At 41.8% G+C, this 25983-nt stretch overlaps 3 protein-coding genes across 11 annotated transcripts in view; all 3 read left to right on the forward strand.

Moving 5' to 3' along the window:
• rasgrp3 (RAS guanyl releasing protein 3 (calcium and DAG-regulated)) overlaps positions 1–8192 on the forward strand; it is a 54495-nt gene extending 46303 nt beyond the window's left edge. For all 8 annotated transcript variants that reach the window (XM_021610313.3, XM_090239280.1, XM_021610306.3 and 5 more), the window contains one exon: positions 3370–8192. In XM_021610313.3, coding sequence (XP_021465988.1) covers positions 3370–3378 — 9 coding nt within the window. In that variant the 3' untranslated portion in view covers positions 3379–8192. The remainder of the gene's footprint in view (positions 1–3369) is intronic.
• Positions 8193–10776: 2584 nt separating this feature from the next.
• tslig3a (tRNA splicing ligase complex subunit 3A) lies at positions 10777–18849 on the forward strand. The gene is made up of 8 exons (XM_036984095.2): positions 10777–10951; positions 15607–15755; positions 15866–16000; positions 16118–16302; positions 16433–16513; positions 16740–16856; positions 17019–17186; positions 17403–18849. Exons 1-8 carry the CDS (start codon positions 10914–10916, stop codon positions 18108–18110), a joined length of 1581 nt encoding a protein of 526 aa, XP_036839990.2. The 5' UTR covers positions 10777–10913; the 3' UTR covers positions 18111–18849.
• A 194-nt stretch (positions 18850–19043) lies between these two features.
• Positions 19044–24953, forward strand: si:ch211-195b21.5 (uncharacterized). 2 transcript variants are annotated; one of them, XM_021610367.3, is made up of 8 exons: positions 19044–19443; positions 19656–19798; positions 19914–20550; positions 20735–21521; positions 23056–23129; positions 23304–23403; positions 23613–23731; positions 23973–24953. In XM_021610367.3, exons 1-8 carry the CDS (start codon positions 19219–19221, stop codon positions 24489–24491), a joined length of 2604 nt encoding a protein of 867 aa, XP_021466042.3. In that variant the 5' UTR covers positions 19044–19218; the 3' UTR covers positions 24492–24953. The 2 variants fall into 2 exon arrangements, with proteins under 2 accessions (XP_021466042.3, XP_021466034.3); XM_021610359.3 differs by having other exon boundaries at positions 19045–19443; positions 23970–24953.
• Positions 24954–25983: the final 1030 nt, after the last annotated feature.

Raw genomic sequence — 25983 nt, forward strand, 5'->3', positions numbered from 1 at the left:
ATGATGTTTCCGCCATTGTCTCCTATGACCGAAAAGAGCTAATGAGCATCAGAACAGCAATCACTGACCTCGATTTGGATGAATATTTCTACTTCAACGAGTCGCAGGACATACTGTTCACAATGGACCAGGCCCTGGCGAAAATACGTCAGCGAGTACATAAACCTCTTCTACCCTCTGTTATATTGGTGAACATACAATCATAGGAGAACAAACTGGACGAGCTCCGTCCGAGACTATCCTATCAACGGGACCTGAAGAACTGTAATATCGTATGTTTCACAGCGTCTTGAGTGCACATGGACATGGATAATATAGATCTAGCTAGTATCCATCGGCAGGACAGAACGGAAGCGTCGGGAACGCTCAAGGGAGAAGGTGTGTCTCTTTGTTAACAACAGCTGGTGTGCGATCTCTAACATTAAGAAAGTCTCGAGGTTCTGCTCCCCTGATTTCGAATCTCATGATAAGCTGTACCCCATACCAAGAGTTTCATCTATATTTTTTGTAGCTGTCTATTTACAACCACAAACCGATCCGGACACTAAGATGGCACTCAACGAGCTGTGTAGGGCCATAAGCAAATAAAAAATGCTCATCCAGAAGTGGCAAGCTTTGTGGCTGTTGATTTTAATGCAGGAAAACTGAAATCTGTCTTACCTAGTTTCTTCCAGCCTGTCACATGTGTAATTAGAGGCTAAAGAACTTCACCTTCACTCCACACACAGAAACGCATACAAAGCTATCCCTCGCCCTCTATTTGGCAAATCTGACCAGAACTCTATCCTCAGGATTCCAGGTTACAAGCAAAAATTCACAGGAAGTACCAGTGATGCACTCAATATACAAGTGGTCCGATGAAGTGGAATCTAAGCTACAGGACTGTTTCGCTAGTGCAGACTGGAATATGTTCCGGGATTCATCCGATGGCTTTAAGGTGTTTACCACATCAGTCACCGGCTTCATTAATAGGTGTGACAAAGTTGTCCCCATAGTGACCGTGCATACCTATCCCATTCAGAAGCCATGGATTACAGGCAACATCCGCACTCAGCTAAAGGCTAGAGCTGACACTTTCAAGGAGCGGCACACTAATCTGGATGCTTAAAATAAATCCCACTACGCCCTCCAATGAACCATCAAACAGGCAAAGCATCAATACAGGATGCTACTATACTGGCTTGCAAACTGTCATGAACTACAAACTGAAACCCAGCCGTGAGCTGCCCAGTGACGCGAGCCTACCAGAGGAGCTAAATACCTTCTATGCTCACTTCAAGGCAAGTAATACTGAACCATGCATGAGAGCACCAGCTGTTTCAGATGACTGTATGATCACGCTCTCTGTAGCCGATGTGAGTAAGACCTTTAAACAGGTTAACATTCGGATTACTAGGACTCATACTCAGAGAATGCGCTGACCAGCTGGCAAGAGTCTTCACTGAACTTTTATACCTCTCCCTGACCCAGTCTGTAATACCTACATGTAATACCTACAGACCACCATAGTCCCTGTACCCAAGAACGCCAAGGTAACCTGTCTAAATGACTATCACCCCGTAGCACTCACATCTGCAGCCATGAAATGCTTTGAATGGCTAGTCATGGCTCACATCAACACCATCATTTCAGACACCCTGGACCCGCTCCAATTCGCACACTGCCTCAACAGATCCACAAATTACGCAATCTCTATTGCACTCCAACCTGCCCTTTCCCACCTGGACAAAAGGAACACCTTTGTCAGAATGCTGTTCATTGACTACAGATCAGTGCCCTCCAAGCTCATCACTAAGTTAAGGACCCTGGGACTAAACACCTTCTAAACACCACAGCGGCCCCTTAAGGGTACTTGCTTAGTCCCCTCCTGTACTCCAGGTTCACCTATGACTGTGTGGCTACGTACAACTCCAACACTTTCATTAAGTTTACTGACAATGCTGGTAGGCCTGATCACCATCGACAATGAGCCTATCGGGAGGTCAGAGACCTGGCAGTGTGTTGCTAGAACAGAATTTCTCCCTCAGCATCAGCAAGACAAGGGAGCTGATCGTGAACTACAGGAAACAGAGGGCCGAGCACGCCCTCATTCACATTGACGGGGCTCGTACCCCTGCACATGACTCAGTACTGGTACCTCGTGTGTATATAGCCAAGTTATTATTACTTATTGTGTATTTATTATTACTTTTATTATTACGTGTTTTACTTTTGTCTATTTTCTTTCTCTCTGCGTTGTTGGGAAGGGCCTGAAATTAAGCACTTCACTGTTAGTCTACCTACACCTGCTGTTTACGAAACGTGACAAATAACATTTGATTTGATTCGTCTCTGTGTGTTGGAATGTGTGAGTCGCTGTGTGAGTGTGCATGTGTGTATTGTGTCTTTAGGAGATGGTTATGCTTTAATGCTCTGTGACACAACATACAGATAACTGCCCAAATAAATAATTTTGGCACTTACCTGTGTCACATTGAGACTCCCATTATCACTCCTTTTTCCCTCAAGTGGTTGTTATCCACCTTCTGTTTGTTAATGGTGATCCTCTCTCATGCATGATTGAACACTTTGTCTTTTTTACTTCTAACAATAGCCCAATAGCAGCATTACAGTTATCAACCTATTCTGGATATCATTGTGTTATGTGTTTTCTTAACAAGCCCAAAATGGATGACCTGGCAAGGTCAGATTCAGGGACGCAGGACAATACAGTGAAAGGTCTTTTCTTTGTCTTTGTTGTCAGAGTCTGTGTCCTTCACCTTTTACCTACGGCCTCACCACCGCAGAACGTTTTGTTATTAAAGCCTCAATTATTTTCATTCCCATGGAAACAAGGGCTTCAGTAACATGGGAAAGAGGGACTTTTTCTCTTCCATTCACTGGGAGATTATCTAGATCAAGGGAGCACAGAGGCCACAGAGGCATTCAGATTGATGGTGGCTTGTGTCAAGAAGTTGATTTTCATCAGCCTAAGAAGGCTAAATAAAGACCATATAGTTTGGCTCAAACGCAGAGCATTGACGATTTTATCGAGACAAATCTTGCTTTTACAACCTGAGGCACTAGTGGTATTATTGGGTCATCTACCTTGGGAACATTTGGATCAACATTCAATCTAATGTATTTGCAAGTGGTTTCCATCCTCAGAGCCTCAACGAAACTCACAAATATTGCTTGATCCCATTATGAGATGGACGTAATCCATACTATTAGCCAATTTGTTGCCACTGTAGGCAATCTACAAAAACTGAACATCTCTTTACAGTTGTGACTTCTTCTGAATGACTGGCAAGGGTGTTCCTGTCTTCTCTCCTCTGCCGTGAGCTTTAAATATGTGATGACGGTATGTCTCTCTCCTCTTGCCCTCAGAACAGCTGACATGGCGACACCGAGGGCCGGACCCAGGGCCCCAGGAGGTCCTCGGCAGCCCGCATCATGAAGCTGTCCTTACTGGGGGAAGTACTTGGCTGCTTGAGGCCCCCATTTGGTGACCTGGAGTAGGACGTACCTCCTCTGACCTAGACGGACATGTCTTCAGTGAACCACATGTGAATAGTGATGCTGAATCCCAAACCAGTCTCTTCTCAGGTCCTTTCACCTTCCCTCACACCAAGAAGGTTGGTTCGGGCAAAGGGCTGGTTTGGGATTCACCATGAGAGTTCACATGCCATAAGAGAGTGAAGGGGAGTGAGAGGATGTGGGTGGTGGAACTAAAAAAGCCCTTGTTTGGTAGGGTACAGACACTCCTGAATGCTCCCCAGCTCTACACACCTGCCTTTCCACCCCATCAGTGTCATGGGAAAAGGATCCTGGACTACCTATAAGTGATTTAGGTTTGTTGGGGCTCAAACGGGGCTCACCAGTGTTTGACAGACTGATCGGGTGTCCACCTGTGCCTGTATGAATGTCGGAGCATGTACATGCTTACTATTTACAGTGTGTGTGTGGTCTGTGGTGCACATACACTATATGTGATATCTACTGTTGATTCGCTGAAGAAATCATTAAGGGCATGTATAATACCATGAAATGAAGTTATTTGGGTCACGTGACTAAGTTGCAATAACGTTTTGAGAACATAGTGAACGTTTTATAATGGACTCGGAGAGGGATGTAAAGTGAGAATGCAATTGGAGATGGGAGAATGCATACATGGATCGAGATGTAAAGCAATAGAAAGTTAAAGATGAAGTGAAAGTGATGAGGGAAACAGAGGCAGGTACATTGTTTCTAAAGGTAAGTTTATTGTAACATGACTACTGATGAGCGTTTATGTGCCAGTTCTGTATCTTACTCTGGAATCCAAGAAATGGTACTTGCTGTGTGAGCATGAGATAAAGAACAATATAACCACTGAGACTTGTTTTATAAATCAAGGAATAGTTGTGTCTTTTGGTTAGTCAAGAAAGCTTTATTGTTTTCCGCCTTATTATTTTAAAGGGATTTGAACTCAAAAGATGAAATCTAGTCTTTGTAATATGTGCCCACTCAGGACAATAAGGTGAACTATGTATACTGTACACATATTTATGGGTTTAGGCATGTGATTTTTCATACAGTCATGCGATACTAGTGAAGCTGGTCAGTGGTCAACCTATTCTGGATTTTTCAAAGCAATGCACGTTAAATATGTGAAAAGGGTCAACGTTGTTGTCTCACTGTCCACACAAGCCATTGAGTGACCTTTGACCTTTTTTTAATCAGCTGAAGGATCAAGCCTGTTGCCTTCAGGCAGAGGTAATGGAATCTCCACTAAGCCCTCAGTCAGTGGAGCACTGATTACTAACTTGCTTACAGTGGCACCAGATGTGAGCCCAGGTGCTCATTGTGTTGTGGTTGCCAGGCATCAGTTGAGTGAGCAGGTCAGTTCCTCCATCACCAAGGATACAGCAGGTTACGTAAGAAGAGATTGTTTATTTTCATCTGTAGAGAGACTGTTTGCAGGGACTCCACCCCCTTCAGGGTAGGGAGAACTAGGTATGGGCAGGTGAGTTAGACATGGATCTCTGTAGAGACAATAGGGTCTGACCTTTTGTTCGACACAGTAGGACAGAGACAAGAACAGGGCCTCAGGGTCAGAGCACTCCATGTTGGAGGAGGGGCATGGGGAAAAGATAGTGTATATTAGCAAGAGATATCCAAAGCCACATATACAAGAGTTAAGGGATGGAAATTATTCAGTGCTTAGTGAGTCAGAGCAATATCACTCTCTTTGCTACTGGACGACTCATGGATAATGTGGTGTTCCTGCAAGGTCTTAAACCCACAATATCCTCATACCTGGCTGAAATCAAAGACAGAAAAGTGTTGTGATGCCACAGAGGTTATTTTCTAAATGGCTGAGCTGCTTTTAGAGTACATTGGTCTGCTTGAGTTCTCATTGATCTTGGTGCCAGATCCTACAAACAGTAGCTCTATTGGAGCTTTTACGTGTTGGGTATTGAGAACATACAGTACACGTGCATGTATAATATTACACTAATGAAGACCAATAATCTGATCGTTGAAGGTTCTGAAGTCCCTGCTTGTCTCACACTCACATACAGGTGTTACCACACTTGACATCAAATGGCTTTATTGTTTGTTTTGAAAACGGTTGAGTTATCATGTTGATAAGGGATATTAAGGCAGTGGCAACTTCATTTCTGCCACGACATACTTTTTGTTGTTGTAAATGGGACACATTCCAACAAGACTTTATATTTTTTCAGTCAGATTATTGTCAACAATATTGATGACACTATTATCAACATTATTATCATGAACTGGTCTACTTGAGAAAAGTGTGTTATCTCACTTGATTGTGTTTGTCATCTATTTTATTTTCATTCTATCTATTTGTATTGTTTATGGAGAGAATTATGTAGCATTGTTTATTTTGTCATTGTGTGCCAATGTTATTTTATTATTTGTTGATGAGTGGCAAATTGATACACATTTTGATAATGTACAGTATTAAACAGATTTTTCAGCACCTAGTTTAATCAGTTCAGATTTGTCAAATTGTTATTGAAGGCTACCACAGTAAACTACTATCTCGGTCAAATCTTTAGAAGTGCATCCTGTAACCAATCATATGGCAATGTTTTTTACTCCTTGTGTATTTGTGAAACAGTGAAATGTACCATCTCTAGCCTGTTACCTGCTGACCCAGTAGACATATAGTCTATTTATGTTTATGAGGGAAAAGTAAAGCCAATACATATTCTGAGGCCAGAAAACTCCCTCCGGCCCAATATCTGATGTATTATTAGTGGGGGAAAATGCACCAACTAATCAACCTGAATTCTGGATTTATGTATGTAATATGAATGTATATTTACCCATAGAATCACAATTATTTTATGAAGGGACAAATCTCTCAGTAACGTGATAGGCTACATCCCAAAATAAATACTGAACAAAAATATAAACGCAACATGTAAAGTGTTGGTCCCATATTTCATGAGCTGAAATAGAAGATCCCAGATATTCTCCATATGCACAAAAAGCTTTTCTCTCAAATGTTGTGCACAAATTTGTTTATATGCTGTTAGTGAGCATTTCTCCTTTGCCAAGATAATACATCAACCTGACAGGTGTGGCATATGAAGAAGCTGATTAAACAGCATGGTTATTACACAGGTGCACCTTGTGCTGGGGGCAATAAAAAGCCCCTGTAAAATGTGCAGTTTTGTCACACAACACAATGCCACAGATGTCTCAAGTTTTGAGGGAGTGTGGAATTGGCATGCTGAATGCAATAATTAATTTCTCTACCATAAGCCACTTCCAACATCGTTTTAGAGAATTTGCGAGTACGTCCAACTGGCCTCACAATTGCAGACCACGTGTAACCATGCCAGCCCAGGACCTCCACATCTGGTTTCTTCACCTGCAGGATCAACTGAGACCAGCCACCCGGACAGCTGATGAAACTGTGGGTTTGCACAACCAAAGAATTGCTGCACAAACTGCCAAAAACCGCCTCAGGAAAGCTCCTCTGCATGCTCTTTGTCCTCACCAGGGTCTTGACCTGACTGCAGTACAGCATCGCAAATGCTCACCTTTGATGGCCACTGGCACGCTGGAGAAGTGTGCTCTTCATGGCTAAATCCCAGATTCAACTGTACCGGGCAGATGGCAGACAGCGTAGATGGGCGGTTTGATGATGTCAACGCCCCATGTAGGCGGTGGGGTTATGGTATCGGCAGGCATAAGCTATGGACAACGAACACAATTGCATTTTCTCGATAGCAATTTGAATGCACAGACATACCGTGATGTGATCCTGAGGCCCATTGACGTGCCATCACCTCATGTTTCAGCATGATAATACATGGTCCCATGTTGCAAGGATCTGTACACAATTCCTGGAAGCTGAAAATCTCCCAGTTTTTCCATGGCCTGCATACTCACCAGACATGTCATCCATTGAGCATGTTTGGGATTCTCTGGATCGACATGTCCAACAGCGTATTTCAGTTCCTGCCAATATCCAGCAACTTTGCTCAGCCATTGAAGAGGAGTGGGACAACATTCCACAGGCCACAATCAACAGCCTGATCAACTCTATGCAAAGGAGATATCGCGCTGCATGAGCCAAATGGTGGTGAAACCAGATACTGACTGGTTTTCTGATCCACGCCCCTACTTTTTTTTTTTTTTAAGGTATTTGTGACCAACAGATGCATATCTGTATTCCCAGTCATGTGAAATCCATAGATTAGGGCCTAATGAATTCATTTCAATTGACTGATTTCCTTATTTGAATTGTAACTCAGTAAAATCTTTGAAATTGTTGCATGTTGGGTTTATATTTTTGTTCAGTGTACTTATTACCTTGATCAAAATGCCTATATTTGTGTTCCAAAAATGTACTACCTTGATGGATTATTTTTGGGTTATGATATTTAAAATATAAGCGATAACACATTTAAATAAGTTTTACAGGAATCTTACGCTGTTTGTACCCATTTCCCATATCTTTCAAATTTCACTATTATGTGTAAATCTGCTCGATACTGTGTTTCAATACTGTTGTCCTGCTCCATCTTGTCGACCATGTGTTATGGGTTGATTTGCCAATTCTGTCTTCGCTAGGCATATATTTGTTGTATCTTCACTGGGGAGCACCATGCCATAAAGATAAACAGCTGTAAACTGTTTACACTTTAAACCGCCAAATAAAAAAGATAATCCTGTTTATCAGACTCTTTGTACACAAGGCCATTGGGGCATTGCCAACATTTCTATTTCATAGAAACAGAAAGATATTTTATATTTTTAAGGAGAATGGAGTACCAGTATTTATTTATGACTTATTGATCCAGTGGGAAGTAGAGAAGGAAGATGGAGTGACATGTCCACAACAGGATGTCTCCCACAGAGAGCAGGTACAGGTGCATTTATATCTAATTTATCTTGAAGATATGTATCTTTAGTCTTCAAAGAATAAAGGGTAGGTAACATCTGGAAAAATGCCTTTCACGTTCTATTTAGATATCTGAAACCACTGACATCTAAAGTGAAAGATGAAACCTTTCTCTAAACATGGAAATATGTTGTCAAACACCACCCCCTAGTGGCGGTCAAATGGCAAGACCAACGACAGTTTACCATTGCCTGGTGAGGATAGGTTGGATAGCTGACCATAAGTACTTCAGGGACTTCACAAAGACTGAACATAAATATTTATCAAATTTAAATAGACCCCATTGATAGCTAGATTTCTATCACATATTGCAGACGAAAGCTATCTCTGTATGCCTGTAAATTAATTGTATTTTTTCTCCAGTGCATGTCAAATGATTCGATTTGTACGGAAGAGTTGTAGGGCCAAGTGAAGATAAGAAAAAAAATGGCAAAGGGTGGTGGAACTTGGATTAAAAGTGGCAATATTTCGAGAATAAACTCGAAATGTTTTTCGAGAATAAAGTAAAAATGTTGAGAATAATGTCGCAGTTATATTTCAAGATTAAAGTATGGGATTTGGTTAACAGCATGTCTCCCTGGCTTCTTGTTGCTTTGCGCGCCACCATTGAAATGGCCTGCAGTTATACGACCTGGTGAAACTATACTTAGGAAATGCTTTCTCCTTTAGCACATAATAACCATCTTATTATAAAATAGGCCTATTAGGACCTGGAAGAGGTTGTGCCACATATTATTTTCAGAAGGAGAAACCACACGGATTTGGATGAGGTATGCTGGTTTGCGCATGCAGGTGTGGAGAGTTGGTCCTTTAGTTTCCTCTCCTCCCACAGACACTTGATTAAAATCCTTGCTGCTTCATTGTTCATTCCCCCCTCAAGCGTTGGATAAACCTATAATTTACTTTCACTTTCCCACTGAAATGTACGATTTGCCTACAGTTTAGGGTACTCAATCTAGTGGGCAGCTATAGTTTTATAATTGGCTGCAAAATAGAGGTGTAGTATCGAATTTGGAGAGCAGTTTGACATGGGACATACACACGCATAACCCCCGGTCTCCAGCATCCTAAAATAAATCGTTTTATTGGGTGTGCTCACGTAGCCTACTAGCCGTTAAAAGCATAGTTGTGATAAGAGGGAAAACCTCTGTTAGTAAAGCACCATGGATAAAGTTGTTAATAGTGCCCATTATGCATAGATTTTTTGCAAGGTGTTCTGCTACGCAGCAGAACGTTGTTGCGAATTCGGAGGGCAGACTGTCAGGGACTCAACTTCAGTTCTCTTCGCATTCAATGACAGCGCCAATAACGTGTTTCGTTTGTGCTCATAACGCACCATGACCGTTAGAAGAGTGTATTCCTATAGTCTGAAACTGCCAGGGAGAAACTTGGTGTGTGTGTTTGCGAGTTAGATCATTAGATTGATTAGCGTGAGTGCGTGTATTAGATCACTAGATTGATGGCCATGTGTTAGTTCCCCCCCCCCCCCTACTTTTTATCGCCCCCCCACACGCACACCTGCATTCCACAGGAGGTTGGTGGCACCTTCATTGGGGAGGACTGGTTCGTGGTAATGTCTGAAGTAGAATGGTATCAAACAGGTATTTTTTGGTCTGTTCCGGCCATTATTATGAGCCGTACTCCGCTCGGCAGCCTCCACTGCTAATAACACTTATGTATGTAACCACGGTTCCTCCTTCTGAAAATAATCCGAATACATAATAATAGGGTTATTACGTGCTAAAAGAGCAAAGATTTCCCTCTAACTAAAGCCAATTCTCAAGTATTGTTTCACCAGGTCCTGAGTGGCACAGTGGTCTAAGGCACTGCATTACTAGAGGCGTCTTTACAGACCCTGGTTTGATCCCGGGCTGTATCAGGGGGTCCTGTGATCGGGGTCCCATATGGCGGCGCACAATTGGCCCAGCGTCGTCCAGGTTAGGGGAGGGTTTGGCCGGGGTAGGCCGTCATTGTAAATAAGAATTTGTTCTTAACTGGCTTGCCTAGGTAATTTTACTCAGGCATTTCAACGGTGCAGTAATAGGGAGCCAGGCAGATATGCGTTTCACCAAATCCCCAATGTTAATCTTGAAATATAGCCAAACTGCTACCTTATTCTCGAAATTAAATGTCGAGTTTACTTTCGAAATATTGTCACTTTATTAACTACATTTAATTTCGACTTTATTCTCGAAATATTGCCACTTTTTTAAAGGACTATCATGCAAAAAAATATCAAAATTTCACCCCATGTCGCAGTTTTTTTTAATGTTTCTCTTCACTCTTCCGTAGATTAGAGCACACCTCTAATACTTTGAAATTGAAATTTTACTCCGTGAGGCATTGGCATTACTCCGTGAGGTACAGGCATTGTATCGGGCAACCCTATCACCGGTAAGAGGTTGAGTTAGGACCCAGCATGCCAACCCAGCAGAAGTGTTGTTCTTTAGTGATATTAGATTATTCTTGCGGTTTAATCAATTGAAGTTTCATCACAGAAATGGAGACAGATATTATTGACTCACTGGAAGATCTGGGGTAGGTTTAAAAAGTTTTCTATGAGAATAGTCTTTATTTAGCTTATCTGATTATATTTTAACTAGCTAGCTCAACTGGTTAATTTAGCTAACGTTAGCTGATACGTTGACTGCCTGTCATCGGACTACTGTCACAGCCAGAGACAGCTGAGCAGTAATCTAAACTCTGCAGGCTCTTTCATACATTTTTGTGGCATCTAGCTAGCTACCGGCTTTATGACTTACTTTAGATTATATTGTTAATGTAAAAGTGACCTATCTAATTAGTCTGAAATTACCTATCATGCCAACCGTTTGATGTTTATTCAGCCGGCACAAACAGAGGACAGGCACCGCCTTAGTGTTATGAAGCTGGAGAGGTCCCATTTATCTCATGACTGGTTGCTATTCACAGTAAAAATCAGTTCAATAGAGCTCACCGGTTTGTAGTCGTAAAACCGGAAATGAATTAGCTACGGTTGTTTCGTTCAGCCATTCCTATAGGGGAAAAGAATGGGGTTTTGGGATAAACGCCGAAAATAAGGTCTGAGATTAACAAAGGATATCTTGTACATTTTGTTCTATGAGATAATATCAGTCCTTTAACATGACCTTTATCAATTCTGAAGACGTTAGTTATGTGCTTTATGTACCTATTTTTATTTTATTATGTGCTTCAAAATTTACAAAGTGACGTTAGTTGATGCAGTGATGCAGATTATCTCATAGAACAAAACGTATACGATCTCATAAACCTGAGTTTACCACAGATCTTATTTAAAAAAAACATTTATCAGAAAAACAAACATTCATTTTCCCATAGGCTTTGTCCAACAAACCACGACGGAGATAGTGCCTACAAAAAGACGCCATTACTTGTCAATTGAAACAGGGCATTTCCATAAAAAAGGACCCATGAGCACCAACATGTGAAGTTCATTGAAGTGTATAAAATTGGGTGTCAAATGAAAGATAAGAGTCGCTATATTTTTGGGAAATGAAGGCATAGATACATTTAGTCATAAGTAAAATACTATGCTTTCAGGCTAAACAGATGGAAAGGGGGTCTTAGAAAACATCTACCAGAAAGTCTTAAAAGGTATCAGAAATACATAAAATCACAAAATTGTTGATGTAAAGACCCATGCCAACTAATATCAACACTTATATTTAGTTTGGGAAAACTGTATTCTATTGTACTGTGCGCTGCTCTGTAACGCTGTGATGTCAAACTTGTGAAAAATGAGAATGACATTCATATAATTATACATTTATGTGTATGTAACAGTATAACTTTAGTCCGTCCCCTTGCCCCGACCCCACCCACGAAGCATCTTTACCCATCGCTCCACAAAAGCCGCGGCCCTTGCAGAGCAAGGGGAACCACTACTTCAAGGTCTCAGAGCAAGTGACGTCACCGATTGAAACGCTATTAGCTCGCACCACCGCTAACTAGCTAGCCATTTCACATCGGTTACATGTAGTACAGATTATGGGACACATGATGTAATTCTGTTACCGGGTGTATATCCACTTCACATACTGTAGTTCATTAATGAAAATAGATTTCTTCAAACTCAAGGTGCCATGTCATAGCTGACACCCCATTCTTTCTGCAGACATCTTTGAATCTTAATTCGGAGCAGATATTTAAGAGTTTTGTGATAAACCTAGTAGCATAAAAATCTGAGGGACATTTTTACTGTTATCCTGTTACCAAAGTTTTAATTTACACAATTCCTCCATTATATTCGCTTTTGTACAATTTTCAGGGGAAATTGTTAAAAGTAATCTTTGTGCATAGAGTTTGGTTTGTTGAACTTTGAAATCAATAGTTTTTTGTTTGGCATACATTTTTAAAGTGAAAAAATGGAGTCAGAGTAATTCTGTTACCATGGAATTGCCCAGCTTGCACAGCCCCTTTTGATAAGTACATTTTTGGACTTATACGTTAATAATAATATCTGATGGGGTATGACAGTTGAACTAAGCTCATTATGTATCCATTGATTCTTGAAGAATATAACTTGAACTAAGCTCATGCGGCATTTACAACTGTCGTACCCCATCAGAACCCCAAATATAACTTGTTTTACTCCCAATGTTTCTAACAAAGTAAATGTAAACAAATAATAAATACCCTCAAAGATGATTTGTTGGTCTGATGTGATTCAATGAGGAGCATTCAGACGCTGCACTTGATGAATTTATGAAATTGCTTCTTACAACTATTGATAAACATGCACATGTTAAGAAACTGACTGTAAGAACTGTTAAGGCTCCATGGATTGATGAGGAATTGAAAAACTGTATGGTTGAAAGAGATTGGGCAAAATGAGTGACTAATAAGTCTGGCTGCACATCTGACTGGCTTACTTACTGCAAATTGAGAAATGATGTGGCTAAACTCAACAAAAAGAAGAATGAACTGTATTATGAAGCCAATATCAATGATTTAAAGAATGATGGAAAAAAAACTTTTGAGTACTTTAAATGAAATTATGGGCAGAAAGACATTCAACTCCATCTTACATTGAATGAGAGCTTATTCATCACAAAACCATTTGATGTTGCCAATTATTGTAATGATTATTTCATTGGCAAACTTAGGCAGGAAACGCCAACAACAAACAGTGAGCAATTGTATTAATGCATAACAAAACAAATAATGAAAGAAAAGCATTGCAAGTTAGAATTTTGTAAAGTTAGTGTGGGATAGGTGGAAAAATTGTTATTGATCAATAAGGACAAACCTCCTGGCACTGACAACTTAGACGGAAAGCTACTGAGGATGGTAGCTGACTCTATAGCCACTCTTATCTGTCATATTTTTAATCTGAGCCTAGAGGAAAGTCTTTGTTAGGCCTAAAGGGAAGCCAAAGTAATTCCACTACCCAAGAGTGGTAAAGCGGCCTTTGCTGTTTCTAACAGCAGACCTATAAACTTGCTGCCAGCTCTTAGCAAACTGTTGGAAAAAATGGTGTTTGACCAAATATAATGCTATTTCTCTGTAAACAAATTAACAACAGACTTTCAGCATGCTTATAGAGAAGGGCACTCAACATGTACTGCACTGACACAAATGACTGATTGGTTGAAAGAAATTGATAAGAAGAAGATTGTGGGAGACGTACTGTTAGATTTCAGTGCAGATTTTGATATTACTGACCATAACCTGTTGTTGAAATTACTTATGCGTTATGGCTTTTCAACCTCTGCCATATCGTGGATTCAGAGCTATCTAATATAACTGAGGGTTTTCTTTAAGAGAAGCTTCTCTAATGTCAAACATGTAAAGAGTGGTGTACCGCAGGGCAGCTGTCTAGGCCCTCTACTCTTTTCTATTTTTACCAATGACCTGCCAGTGGCATTAAACAAAGCATGTGTGTCCATGTATGCTGATGATTCAACCATATATGCATCAGCAACCACAGCTAATGAAGTCACTGAAACCCTTAACAAAGAGTTGCAGTCTGTTTTGGAATGGGTGGCCAGTAATAAACTAGTCCTGAACATCTCTAAACCAAGAGCACTGTATTTGGTTCAAATCTATCCTTACGTTCTAGACCTCATCTGAATCTGGTAATGAATCATGTGGCTGTTGAACAAGTTGAGGAGACCAAATAACTTGGCCTTGCCTTAGATTAAAAACTATCATGGTCAAAACATATAGATTCAATGGTTGTAAAGATGGGAAGAGGTCTGGCCGTAATAGAGATGCTCTGCTTTTTTGACACCACACTCCAAAAAGCAAGTTCTGCATGCTCTAGTTTTGTCTTATCATGATTATTGTCCAGTTGTGTGGTCCAGTGCTGCAAGGAAAGACCTAGTTAAGCTGCTGCTGTCCCAGAACAGAGTGGCACATTTTGCTCTTAATTGTAATCAGAGGGCTGATATAAATACTATGCATGCCAGTCTCTCTTGGCTAAGAGTTGAGGAGAGACTGACTGCATCACTTATTCTTTTTTTAACAGAAACATTAATGCGTTGAAAATCCCAAATTGTTTGCATAGTCAACTTACACACACACTTGTCCCACCAGACATACCACCAGGGGTCTTTTCACAGTCCCCAATTCCAGAACAAATTCAAGAAAGCATACAGTATTATATAGAGCCCTTATTGCATGGAACTTCCTTACATCTCATATTGCTCAAATAAACCGTAAACCTGTTTTTAAAAAAAACTGATAAAGCAACATCTCGCGGCGCAACGCCTCTCCCCTATTTGACCTAGATAGTTTGTGTGTATGTATTAATATGTAGGCTACGTGTGTCTTTAAACAAAAAACTATGTAGTTCTGTCCTTGAGCTGTTCTTGTCTATTGATGTTCTGTATTATGTCATTTTGTATTAAGTTTTGTGTGGACCCCAGGAAGAGTAGCTGCTGCTTTTGCAACAGCTAATGGGGATCCTAATAAAATACCTAAGCATGGTTAAAACTATAATTTTTATATCAATGTTGATATCATTGATGGTCAGTCCTTGCACCATAGCTCTATGAATTTGAGTGGTTACATTTTTACAGCTCCATCCCTCAGCTTTTTACCAAAACAGGGGTGGGGAGGGGGCTTTATTCTTTCAACTGTTGATTGCTGCTTTAATGACTAGCTAGATTAACTGGTAAATATAGGTTTTTAGTGCAAGTCTTATGAGGTTACTGTCTTTGTTTTCTCAGGTACCAAGGCCCTCTGTTGGAGGATGGAGCACTGGAGGCTGCGGTGAGTGGGGGAGCAGCAGCACCAGAGTTCACCAAGGTGTGTGCCTGGATCGTCTCAGAGCTCAAGCTCTACTGTCACCTGGAGGAGAATGTCCATGCCACCAACTGTGAGTTGGTTTTATTCTTAACTCATCTCAGTGCTTGTGAATTGAATAATAAAATAAAATTGTATTTCTCTGGGTTGTCATTGCACCAACTCTCCATCTACCCCACCCAGGTCCCAGTGAGGCAGAGGGGTTCCAGCTCGAGATGAGTGGTCTTCTGTCTGAGCTGGCCTGTCCTTACAATGTCCTCACCACAGGAGATGTCACGCAGAGGCTGCTCAACAAGACAAACTGCCTACTGCTCATCAGTATGTGAACAGCATAAGTCAACCTTCTCCCTGTGTTGTCAGTTTCCCTATCATTTATAGAATTCATATTAATACAGTATGATGATTGCCCTTTGAATGATATGCTCTCTCTCTCAGCCTTTCTGATCTCGGAGCTGGAGGCCTCCAGGATGATCCTGGTCAACAAGCCTCAGAAGGCAGCCCAGGAGGCCGGCGGCAGTGTTGTCTTTATGGAGCTGAAGGGAATCTGTGTGTCCCTGGGCATGTCCAAACCCCCAGCCAACATCACCATGTTCCAGTTCTTCAGTGGGATTGAGAAGAAGGTCAGTCCATGTCACACCAGGCTATGTCAGTATTATGTTATGATAGGTATGTGTCTTTTTGTTGAATGCAGCTATACTTTAGCTAAGGTTTGGTTCTCTCAACATTAATATTCTCTCCTTTTTTCCTCAGCTGAAAGAAGCTCTAGCCAAAGTGCCATCAACTCATGTTGGGGGTCCTCTGATGAAGAAGGCACTTGGACCAGTTCACTTTGTAATAACCTTAAAAACAATAAAGATGTGCATAGCGGAATAAATTTCCCACTGCAAACCAAAATATATGTTACATTCTTAAGCAGCGTACTATACTGCAGTCCACTTTGTCCTGCATTGTTGGAGCTCGAATCTCCAAGAATTTCACTGTACCCTGTAATTACATCTGCAACCCTGTACATGTGACTATTAAACTTTCTAATCTAATTTACATTTGTCTTTTACAGGAAAAAATCGAAGCAATCAACCAAGCACTTGTGAATGAGTATGAAGTCCGAAGGAAGATGTTGTTGAAACGTCTTGACGTGACAGTTCAGTCCTTTGGTTGGTCTGACAAAGCTAAGGTGAGAACTCTGTACTGGTAAGATTGTTATAATTATTCAAAGTGTAACTGGTTGTGGTTGTAGTCTGTGTTATTCATTTACAGCATATTTTCAATCACAATGCATTTGTACTGTAAACAACTGAGTACTGTATGTAGAAATTGAATTTCTATTGTTACACAGAAACATGCTGAAAAGCTGGCCAATGTATACCCGCCTTTGCGTTCAACCCTCGCCACAAAGAGCAAAGTCTCGGTGGCTCACCTCTTTGCTGCACGAGAGGACCTCTCCAAGATTATGCGCACAAGTAGTGGCAGGATAAGGGAGAAGACTGCTTGTGCCATTAACAAGGTAGGGAGCAGATTTGTAATTCTCCACTTGCTAACTTTTAACGTTTATCTCAATACTACCTTGAGAGCTGCTGTCACATTCTGTTTTTTCATACTTCATGTCAAGAAAATATTTTACAACTATTTTGGCTACTTTGGCTGTGCTGTCAGAAAACACCCCTTGGCTTGTACACGTTCTGTTGATTAACTTTTAATTTTTTAAATTTTTGTTGTGCAGGTTCTAATGGGACGTGTGCCAGACAGAGGTGGGCGACCCACTGAGATTGAGGCCCCCCCACCAGAGATGCCCACCTGGCAGAAGAGGCAAGACGGTCCACAGGGAGGTGGACACTATGGCGGTGGTGGACGAGGAGGCAGCAGGGGGGGCTACGACCAACACTCTCAGGGGGGCCGAGGGGGTTACGAGCGAGGAGGAGGGGGTTATGAAAGGGGCGGGAGGGGTGGAGGAGGGGGTGGCAGAGGGGGCAAGGTGCAGGGAGGCTGGTCGGACGGAGGAGGAGGAGGAGGAGGTGGTGGTGGTGGTGGTGGTGGTGGTGGTGGTTACCAGGGTCATAACCAGGAAGGAGGTGGCCACCAAGGGGGTGGGGGGAGAGGAGGTTACGGGGGTGGAAAATTTCAAGGGGGCTTCCAGGGCCCTGGTTACCCTGCAGGAGGGCATCAAGGCGGAGGAGGTGGTTACCAACATGACAACCACAATCAAGAAGGAGGTCGCCACCAGGACAGGGGTGGCAGAGGGGGTCGCGGGGGTAGGGGAAGAGGTGATAGTAGGGGAAGAGGTGATGGTAGGGGAAGAGGACAGGGGGGAGGTTGGCGAGGGGGTCAGAATTTGAACCAAGGAGGACAGTTTGAACAGTTCTTCCAGCAGGGTGGCCAGCAGTACAATCAAGCAGGCTTTAGCCAGGGGAGCAAAAACTACACTAGTTGAAAAGAAAGTGCAGGCCACTGAAGCAGAGATCATGCAAGAGCCATGAAGTGAAAACGCCTTATTTTCTAAATGTGAATATTAATATAAAGCATGGTTATTATAATTTCTTCCCTAAACCGAATAAGAATGTGGAGAGTGACCATGTCTCCAACAGAAGAGAAAAAGTCCAAGTCATGCATGACATGAGAGCTCAAACAAACCAGACTTTTCCACAATTCCATGGCTGTTAACAAATGACTGTTCCCATGTGTTCTTTTGCATATGTGAGTGCTTTTGTGTTTATGCTGTGTTCCACTATCTTGCCACATGAAAGTTGAAGCCAATGTTTGCCATTGTAACACCTAAATTATAAAGCCTTATTTTGAAGATTATTTGAAAAAGGAGTTGAATGTCATGTAACTACATATGATACGGTGACAATTGTGGAAGTATTGTAGTCCATCCTTAGTTAATTTAATTAATACTTGAAAAGAAACAAGCTTTATTTCTCCAGTGGTTTTTTTTGTAAGCTTTGGTTTACATTATTGTTACTAGGAATGGGTTAAAAATAAGCTTGAGCCTCAAAAATGTTTTGCTGTTGCAAATAGTTTTGACTGGTATCTCCTCTATTACTTATTTAAAATATGCCACCTAATGATGCTTATAAACAAAATTGTGTACATACTTGGATGTAAGAAAGACTACTTGGAAGTGTGAATGAATGAGAGGTGAGCAATAAAATCTAATTGATTTAACATGCCTGTCATCTTTATTTGGTCATACTTTCAGCTTAATTGTTGACCACCAGTATTTTGTACACAATTTGAAAACCAGTGGACCCACATTAGCTCCGCATATCAATTAATGCTTGATCATAATGTAATCAAAGATTATAGTTTAAAAACGTGCTGTAATGCTATTGCTAATCCTTGGTGGGCTTTTATTTTGAAATGCAGGATACCGGATGTTGTACACTTTACAGCTTGAAGTTCTTCCGCTTTCATTCACCCGCCAGCTACTTCAAAGCAAGCGAACTAACGAGTAAATGCTTGTTTTGACATTCGGGGTTTCCCTGATAAGTCTTGATATCTAGCATTAATGTAACTGCCGTCATCATTTGACGGCTACAATGTTTCGTGGTTTTCACCATCCCGGAGAACTTCCTCGGGGCCCTGCTCCCTTAGGCTACCCACCCCATGTACAGCCACCCGGTCCCAGCTACGGAGGGCCCTTTGGCCCGCCACCCCACGTTCCAATGCCTGGACACTTACCTCCTGGATCTTGTCATCCTTTCTTACCTCCCGGATCGGGAAGTGAATACCTCCACAGGCCCATGAGGGAACATTATATCAATGTACGTAGCTAACGTTGTCAGCTAATGTGCTTCACAACAAATCCATAGCTAGTCGATATATTCTTTAGTTTGTTCCTTGATAAAATGTATTAATGCTTAAACTAGGATACTGGTAGACATGGTGCACTCAGCCAAAACACCATAATGTTAATGATTACAATGGTCAGCTATCTAGTATGCTGATGTTTACATGTTGTTTGTACCTCAACCAGACTCCACACTGCAGCAGTTACTCCATTGACCGCAGCACAGTGATCAGTCTGGGTGGTCAACAGATTCTCCCACCAGACACACAGCATCTTCAGATGCCACAGTGGCCCGCCAATCCTTTGGAATCATGTCAAAGAGACAAGAGGTGGGGAAATGTCAAGATTCAAGGATTTTGTGATGCATAGCCTAGTTCACAACCTCTTTCAGCTATGGCTGCTTGCAATGAACAGTAATCTAAACAGTTTTTACTTGTATTTCAGTGAGAACTTGACAGCTGGGGAAGAATTCCTCAGATGCCTTGCAGCTAATAAGCCAGTCCCTGACTTCCTCAAAGGAGTCAACCTGTTGGACGCAGGGAAGGCAGTCAAGGCTCCAGGTGTACCAGAAGACCGGGGTTATGAGAGGCAGAGACTCCGGAGCAAATCTCGCAGTCCAGCGAAGGAAAGCAGGGGCAGGAGTAAGAGCCGAGCAAAGAGCCAGGTAAGAAGCAAGAGCCGGGCAAGAAGCAAGAGCTGTCCGCGCAGCAGAAGTCGTACCCGAGGGAAAAGCCGGGCAAGAAGCAAAAGCCGACCACGAAGCAGGAGTCGCAGTCGTGGAAAGAGCCAGGTCAGAAGCAAGAGCAAGGCTCGTAGTAGGAGCCGGAGCCGAGGGAAAAGTCGGGTGAGAAGCAAAAGCAGATCAAGGAGTAGGAGTCGCAGCTATGGAAAGAGCCGGGGCAGAGTGGACCATCATTCAGACCACAGGGACAAAAGGAGCCCCATTCGGAGCTGTAGCAGCAGGATCAGTAATCACTCCTCCGTACACAATGACCTGCTCGAGGGCCTGAAACAAGTTATGAACAGCAAGCAACTGGAGGACAGTATGCCTTCCATCAAGAATGCCATTCTCACAATACAGGTATAGTATGAGAAAGTATTGGGTTGTTATGGGGTATGTTTAGTTAATGATGTTCTACAAACATGGCGAGACCCATTTTTAAGTAATATTCTAATTTATATCTGCAGTGAAGACTAGACAATCTAACAAATGTAAAATCAAACCTCAATAAAACCCATTGATGTCTTTTCTGTTTGTTCCATAGGCCAATAACTTTAGCAGAGATATCCAGAGCAGCAGAGCAATCCAGAGCAACTGTCTTCCATGTGGACCAGTCTTGGCCAGCAGACAGGAATTTCTTCAAGCCTCAGATGGGCCCAAGCCAGTCAGCAGACAGGAGGAGACCGACAGCAATCTTCTCCCCCACGAGAGAGTGGGCTGTGACTTCTCCTGGCTGCAGGGCACCAGGGAGGTCTCGCCTGTTCAGAAGCTGGAGGAGGTCGAGGATGAGGAGAACTTCCTCTATGGGAATGAGGATAACCAGTCAAAACAACGCCCTGCCACCCTGCCTTTTGCACCGTCCACATCCATTACCCAGCAGAGCGGTGCAGAGATCTCCCCAGCAGGCCCACCCTACTATCAAAGCCAGCCTCTGTTCGGGAACCATGGTGAAGTCCTGGAGTTCAAGATGCCTCCTCAACCGGTCCAGTCCAGTGTGAGGCCTGAGCAGAGGGTGCAGCCTGTTCCTGATGTGAGGCCCGCCCCCACTGTGAAGGAATGTGAGGAGTTCAAGACCATGTTGAAGAACATTGGACTGAATCTGGGCACATCAGAGATCAGTAAGATGATGGTCAAGCTGCAGCAACAGAAGGAGTGGAAGGTGCCAGAGCAGAAGAGGGAGGAGAAAGTGCCATCACCAGCACCAGTGCTGCCTCTTCCTCTTGTAATTGGGGCATCACAGGAGCCCAGACTGGCCTCGCCAGCACTCGGGGCAGCACTTGGGACAGCACCAATACGACAAGCATTGGAGTCATTACAGTTCATTATTAAAGGTTAGAGCAGTCATATATAAATACATTTGATTTGATGTATGTACTTTATTTTTAAAATAAGCATTTTGTGCATATGGAACATTTCTGGGATCTTTTATCTCAATTCATGAATTCATATATACAGTGCCTTGTGAAAGTATTTGGCCCCCTTGAACTTTGCGACCTTTTGCCACATTTCAGGCTTCAAACATAAAGATATAAAACTGTATTTTTTTGTGAAGAATCAACAACAAGTGGGACACAATCATGAAGTGGAACGACATTTATTGGATATTTCAAACTTTTTTAACAAATCAAAAACTGAAAAATTGGGCGTGCAAAATTACTTTCGCAAGGCACTGTATATATATATATATATATATATATATACACAAAACCCATTCACTTTTGTAACGTTAATCTATACTGAACAAAATATAAATGCAACAATTTCAATGATTTTACTGAGTTGAAGTTCATATAAGGAAATATGTCAATTAAAATAAATTCATTAGGCCCTAATCTATGGATTTCACATGACTGGCCAGGGGCACAATCATGGCTGGGCCCGGGAGAGCCAAGCCCACCCACTGGGGAGCCAGCCAATCAGAAAGTGTTTTTCACCACTGAAGGGCTTTATTACAGACAGAAATACTCCTCAGTTTCATCAGCTGTCCGGGTGGCTGGTCTCAGACGACCCCGCAGGTGAAGAAGCCGGGTGTAGAGGTCCTGGATTGGCGTGGTTGCATGTGGTCTGCGATTGTGAGGCCCGTTGGCCCAAATTCTCTAAAATGACATTGGAGGCAGCTTATGGCAGAGAAATTAACATTCAATTTTCTGGCAACAGCTCTGGTGGACATTCCTGCAGTCAACATGCCAATTGCAAGCTCCCTCAACTTGAGACATCTGTGGTATTCTGTAATAATCTCCACCCGGCACAGCCAGAAGAGGACTGGCCACCCCACAGCCTGGTTCCTCTCTAGGTTTCTTCCTAGGTTTTGGCCTTTCTAGGGAGTTTTTGCTAGCCACCGTGCTTCTACACCTGCATTGCTTGCTGTTTGGGGTTTTAGGCTGGGTTTCTGTACAGAACTTTGAGATATCAGCTGATGTACAAAGGGCTATATAACAAATCAAATCAAATTAATTTATGTGACAAAACTGCACATTTTAGTAGCCTTTCATTGTCCCCAGCATCTGTGTAATGATCATGGCTTTTAATCAGCTTCTTGATATGCCACACCTGTCAGGTGGATGGATTATCTTGGCAATGGAGAAATGCTCACTAATAGGGATGCTTCTACACCTGCATTGCTTGCTGTTTGGGGTTTCAGGCTGGGTTTCTGTACAGCACTTTGAGATATCAGCTGATGTAAGAAGGGCTATGTAAATACATTTGATTTGATGTATGTACTTTATTTTTTAAAATAAGCATTTTGTGCATATGGAACATTTCTGGGATCTTTTATCTCAATTCATGAAACTTGGGACCAACACTACATTTTTGTTCAGTATATATTAAGGATGCGACTAATTGCATTGTTCTTCCTTTCTTTAGCAACAAGGGAGAAAAGGGCCAATAGTGATCCACATGATGGCAACCATTCCCAAAGGAATTCAGACAAACAGAAGGTAACATTTACTCGGCAGTGTCATTCCAATCACACTCTTTTTTTTTTTCTCTGAGACACACCTCACTATTACTGATGATAATTACTCCTGATGTTTTGTTGTGTCACAGCATGTTGTGATGTCTAAACTAGAAAACACTGCATTTTAACATTGTGATGAAATGGGACTTTCTAGAGCAAAGATGACGAGGAGAGTCAGAGGAGATCGAGACATGACCAAATGAAAAGGAAAGAAACTCTTGTGAAGGAACTGGAGGAATTGCTAAAGCAGGATGGTATAGTATTGTTCATTATAGACCTGTCTTTCTAACCAGTCTTTCTCTATCTACATAATATAAATGACTGGTAGGCCATCATTGTAAATAAGAATTTGTTCTTAACTGACTTGCCTTGTTAAATATAAATAAATATAAGCATTATTTTTGTTGCCATCATTACTTGGTAATAGAATGACACCTAAATGCCTTTTCATTCGTATATTCAGGGTCTACCTTTTTGATTCCGGTCATCGGGTTCTACTGTCAGAGGTGTGAGGAGTTCTTCGGAGACCTGACCACTGCTGAGGACCATGCAGCAACCCACCGGCAGAATGAGCCTAGCATGGCATGTACCTAGCTACATTGTCTCGCCCCACACAGTAACCCAACTGCATACACTGCATTGACCAACGAAACAGCATAGTTAAACCATTACGTTGTTCAACCTAGATCACCCCTCAGTATAAACTTTAGGTTCCTTTCCAGTCCACTTGTCTTCAGCATCCATAGAAAAGTCAAATTCCCCAAAAGATTTGTGGTATTATAATCCCAAACTGTATCTACTTGTTTCACCTTGTCTATAGCAGCAGCATGGAGACAGACGACCTGGAGAGGACCGAAGACACTCTAGTCATTACATCGGGCACCCCCTGGGTCCAGAGTGGAGGGACCAGGGAGACCCAAGAGATCAGAGGTATCGCAAACTAGACGAGGGCCCAAAGGGTTACAGGAACGACAGGGAGAAGATCTACGTAAAAGAGGAACGCCCTGGAAGCCCCAGGATAAAGATGCAGATGGTCCGCGGGCACACCCCACCAGGTCTGCAGAAGGCCAGGGGGAGAGAGGAGGGGAGGGTGGATAAGGGCTCTTGTGCTGCTTCCTCTGGCCATGCCAGTGGGAAATATGGTAGGGTCAAACTGGAGGTAGTGGAGACCAAAGGAAAGCCCAACGTGGAAGTATGTGACAAAAAGGACAAAGATAAAGGAGAAAGCAGTTCTAACAGTGATGACGAGAAAGACAAATCTCCTAAAGGCAACAAAAAGAAAAAGAAGAAGGAGAAAAAGAAGAAGGAAAAGAAGAAGAAGAAGAAGAAGGAAAAGGGTTAGAAGTAATAGCTGCTGTACTGCATGTCCTGGTTTGATTGTACTGTATCTCTGGAGGACCTGGCCTTGGGTCATTGTTTGGCATCATTGCAGCTGTTTTCAGAAGTTGGTGCTTTTAATGTTAAAAAGAAGCAGTACTCCTCTGATTCATTCTCTCCTTTTGGGGTTGTCTTGTTTTTCAACAAACTGCGTTCCTCTGTGTTGTAGTGGATAACAGCACATTGAATGCTGTTGGAGGACAGGCCGTTCCAGGGTGCATATGCAGCATTTATGATGTCCAGAATTGTTTTGCTGCCAGCTACTGATCCTATTGTTCAGACCTTTAGTTACTGTAGATGTTTATTAAATAACCCTCTTTATATTGGGCCATGTTTGTGTATATTTCACCCGGTACAACCTTGATTTAGTGCTTTGAGTGTTATCAAATGTACTTTTTGCATTTAAAGGTCAACTGCCATTTGAAGCGTGTGCTGTCTTTCTTCCTAATGTTAAACCGATGAGATGGAATTGTTCTGTAATGAAGACATTTTTATGCATTGTCCTCTTATAATATGTCTCAGCAATTGATGGCGCAAGGCTATTTGCAAGCGCACATGATCTTGCCAAAGTCATTGGATCCTATCAGGATAGGAACAGTTGACATATGTTTGTAAGGTGATCACTTTTTTTTCTGATTATATACATTGTTTTTGTCTGCTGTTGCTTACTCTGACTTCCTTTTTCTCACACATTAGGCATTTCCATTGATCCAGGTTTATTTGACAAAAGCAATGTCAGAAACGGCAGATATGAGACATTTTTATCCGTTCAATAGGGTTCTATTTTTCTTTTGTTGAACTTTCTTTACTGCAACTAATGAGGGAAACTACTTTTAACTACTTTTAAAATACTTTTAAGGTATGCTGGGCATGTGATGTCATCACATAACTTTAGGCTGCACTCCTAAATGCCTACTGCTTGCAAAATAAGTTTTCATTTTGAGCTAACATGGAATTGTTTTAAGATGGTCATACCATGGATCATTTAGCTATTTGATTTTGAATTTTATGACCCCTTTGGGTATCAAAAATATTTAGTGATTTGATAAAATATTTAATTTCACCTCTACTATAGCACATAGAAACGCATTGAATAACACATTAATAAATGTCATAAAAGACAGTAAAAAAATAGATCACATGGAATAAGGTTTTAAAGTGTCTGTCCTAGATATACGAAAGCTCAAGAAATAGTTTAGTTTAGAAAGTATTCATTCCCCTTGACTTATTCCACATTTTGTTGTGCCTGAATTAAACAAAACTAAAAATTCTCACCCATCTACACACAATACCCCATACTGACAAAGTGAAAACATGTTTTTAGAAATGTGCAAATTTATTGAAAATGAAATACAGAAATGTCTCATTTACATACACTACAGTTCAAAAGTTTGGGGTCACTTAGAAATGTCCTTGTTTTTAAAAAGCACTTTTTTGTCCATTAAAATAACATCAAA

Source organism: Oncorhynchus mykiss, chromosome 1 (genome assembly GCF_057628025.1).
Source record: "Oncorhynchus mykiss isolate SJ-2025 chromosome 1, ASM5762802v1, whole genome shotgun sequence".
Lineage (NCBI taxonomy): Eukaryota > Metazoa > Chordata > Actinopteri > Salmoniformes > Salmonidae > Oncorhynchus > Oncorhynchus mykiss.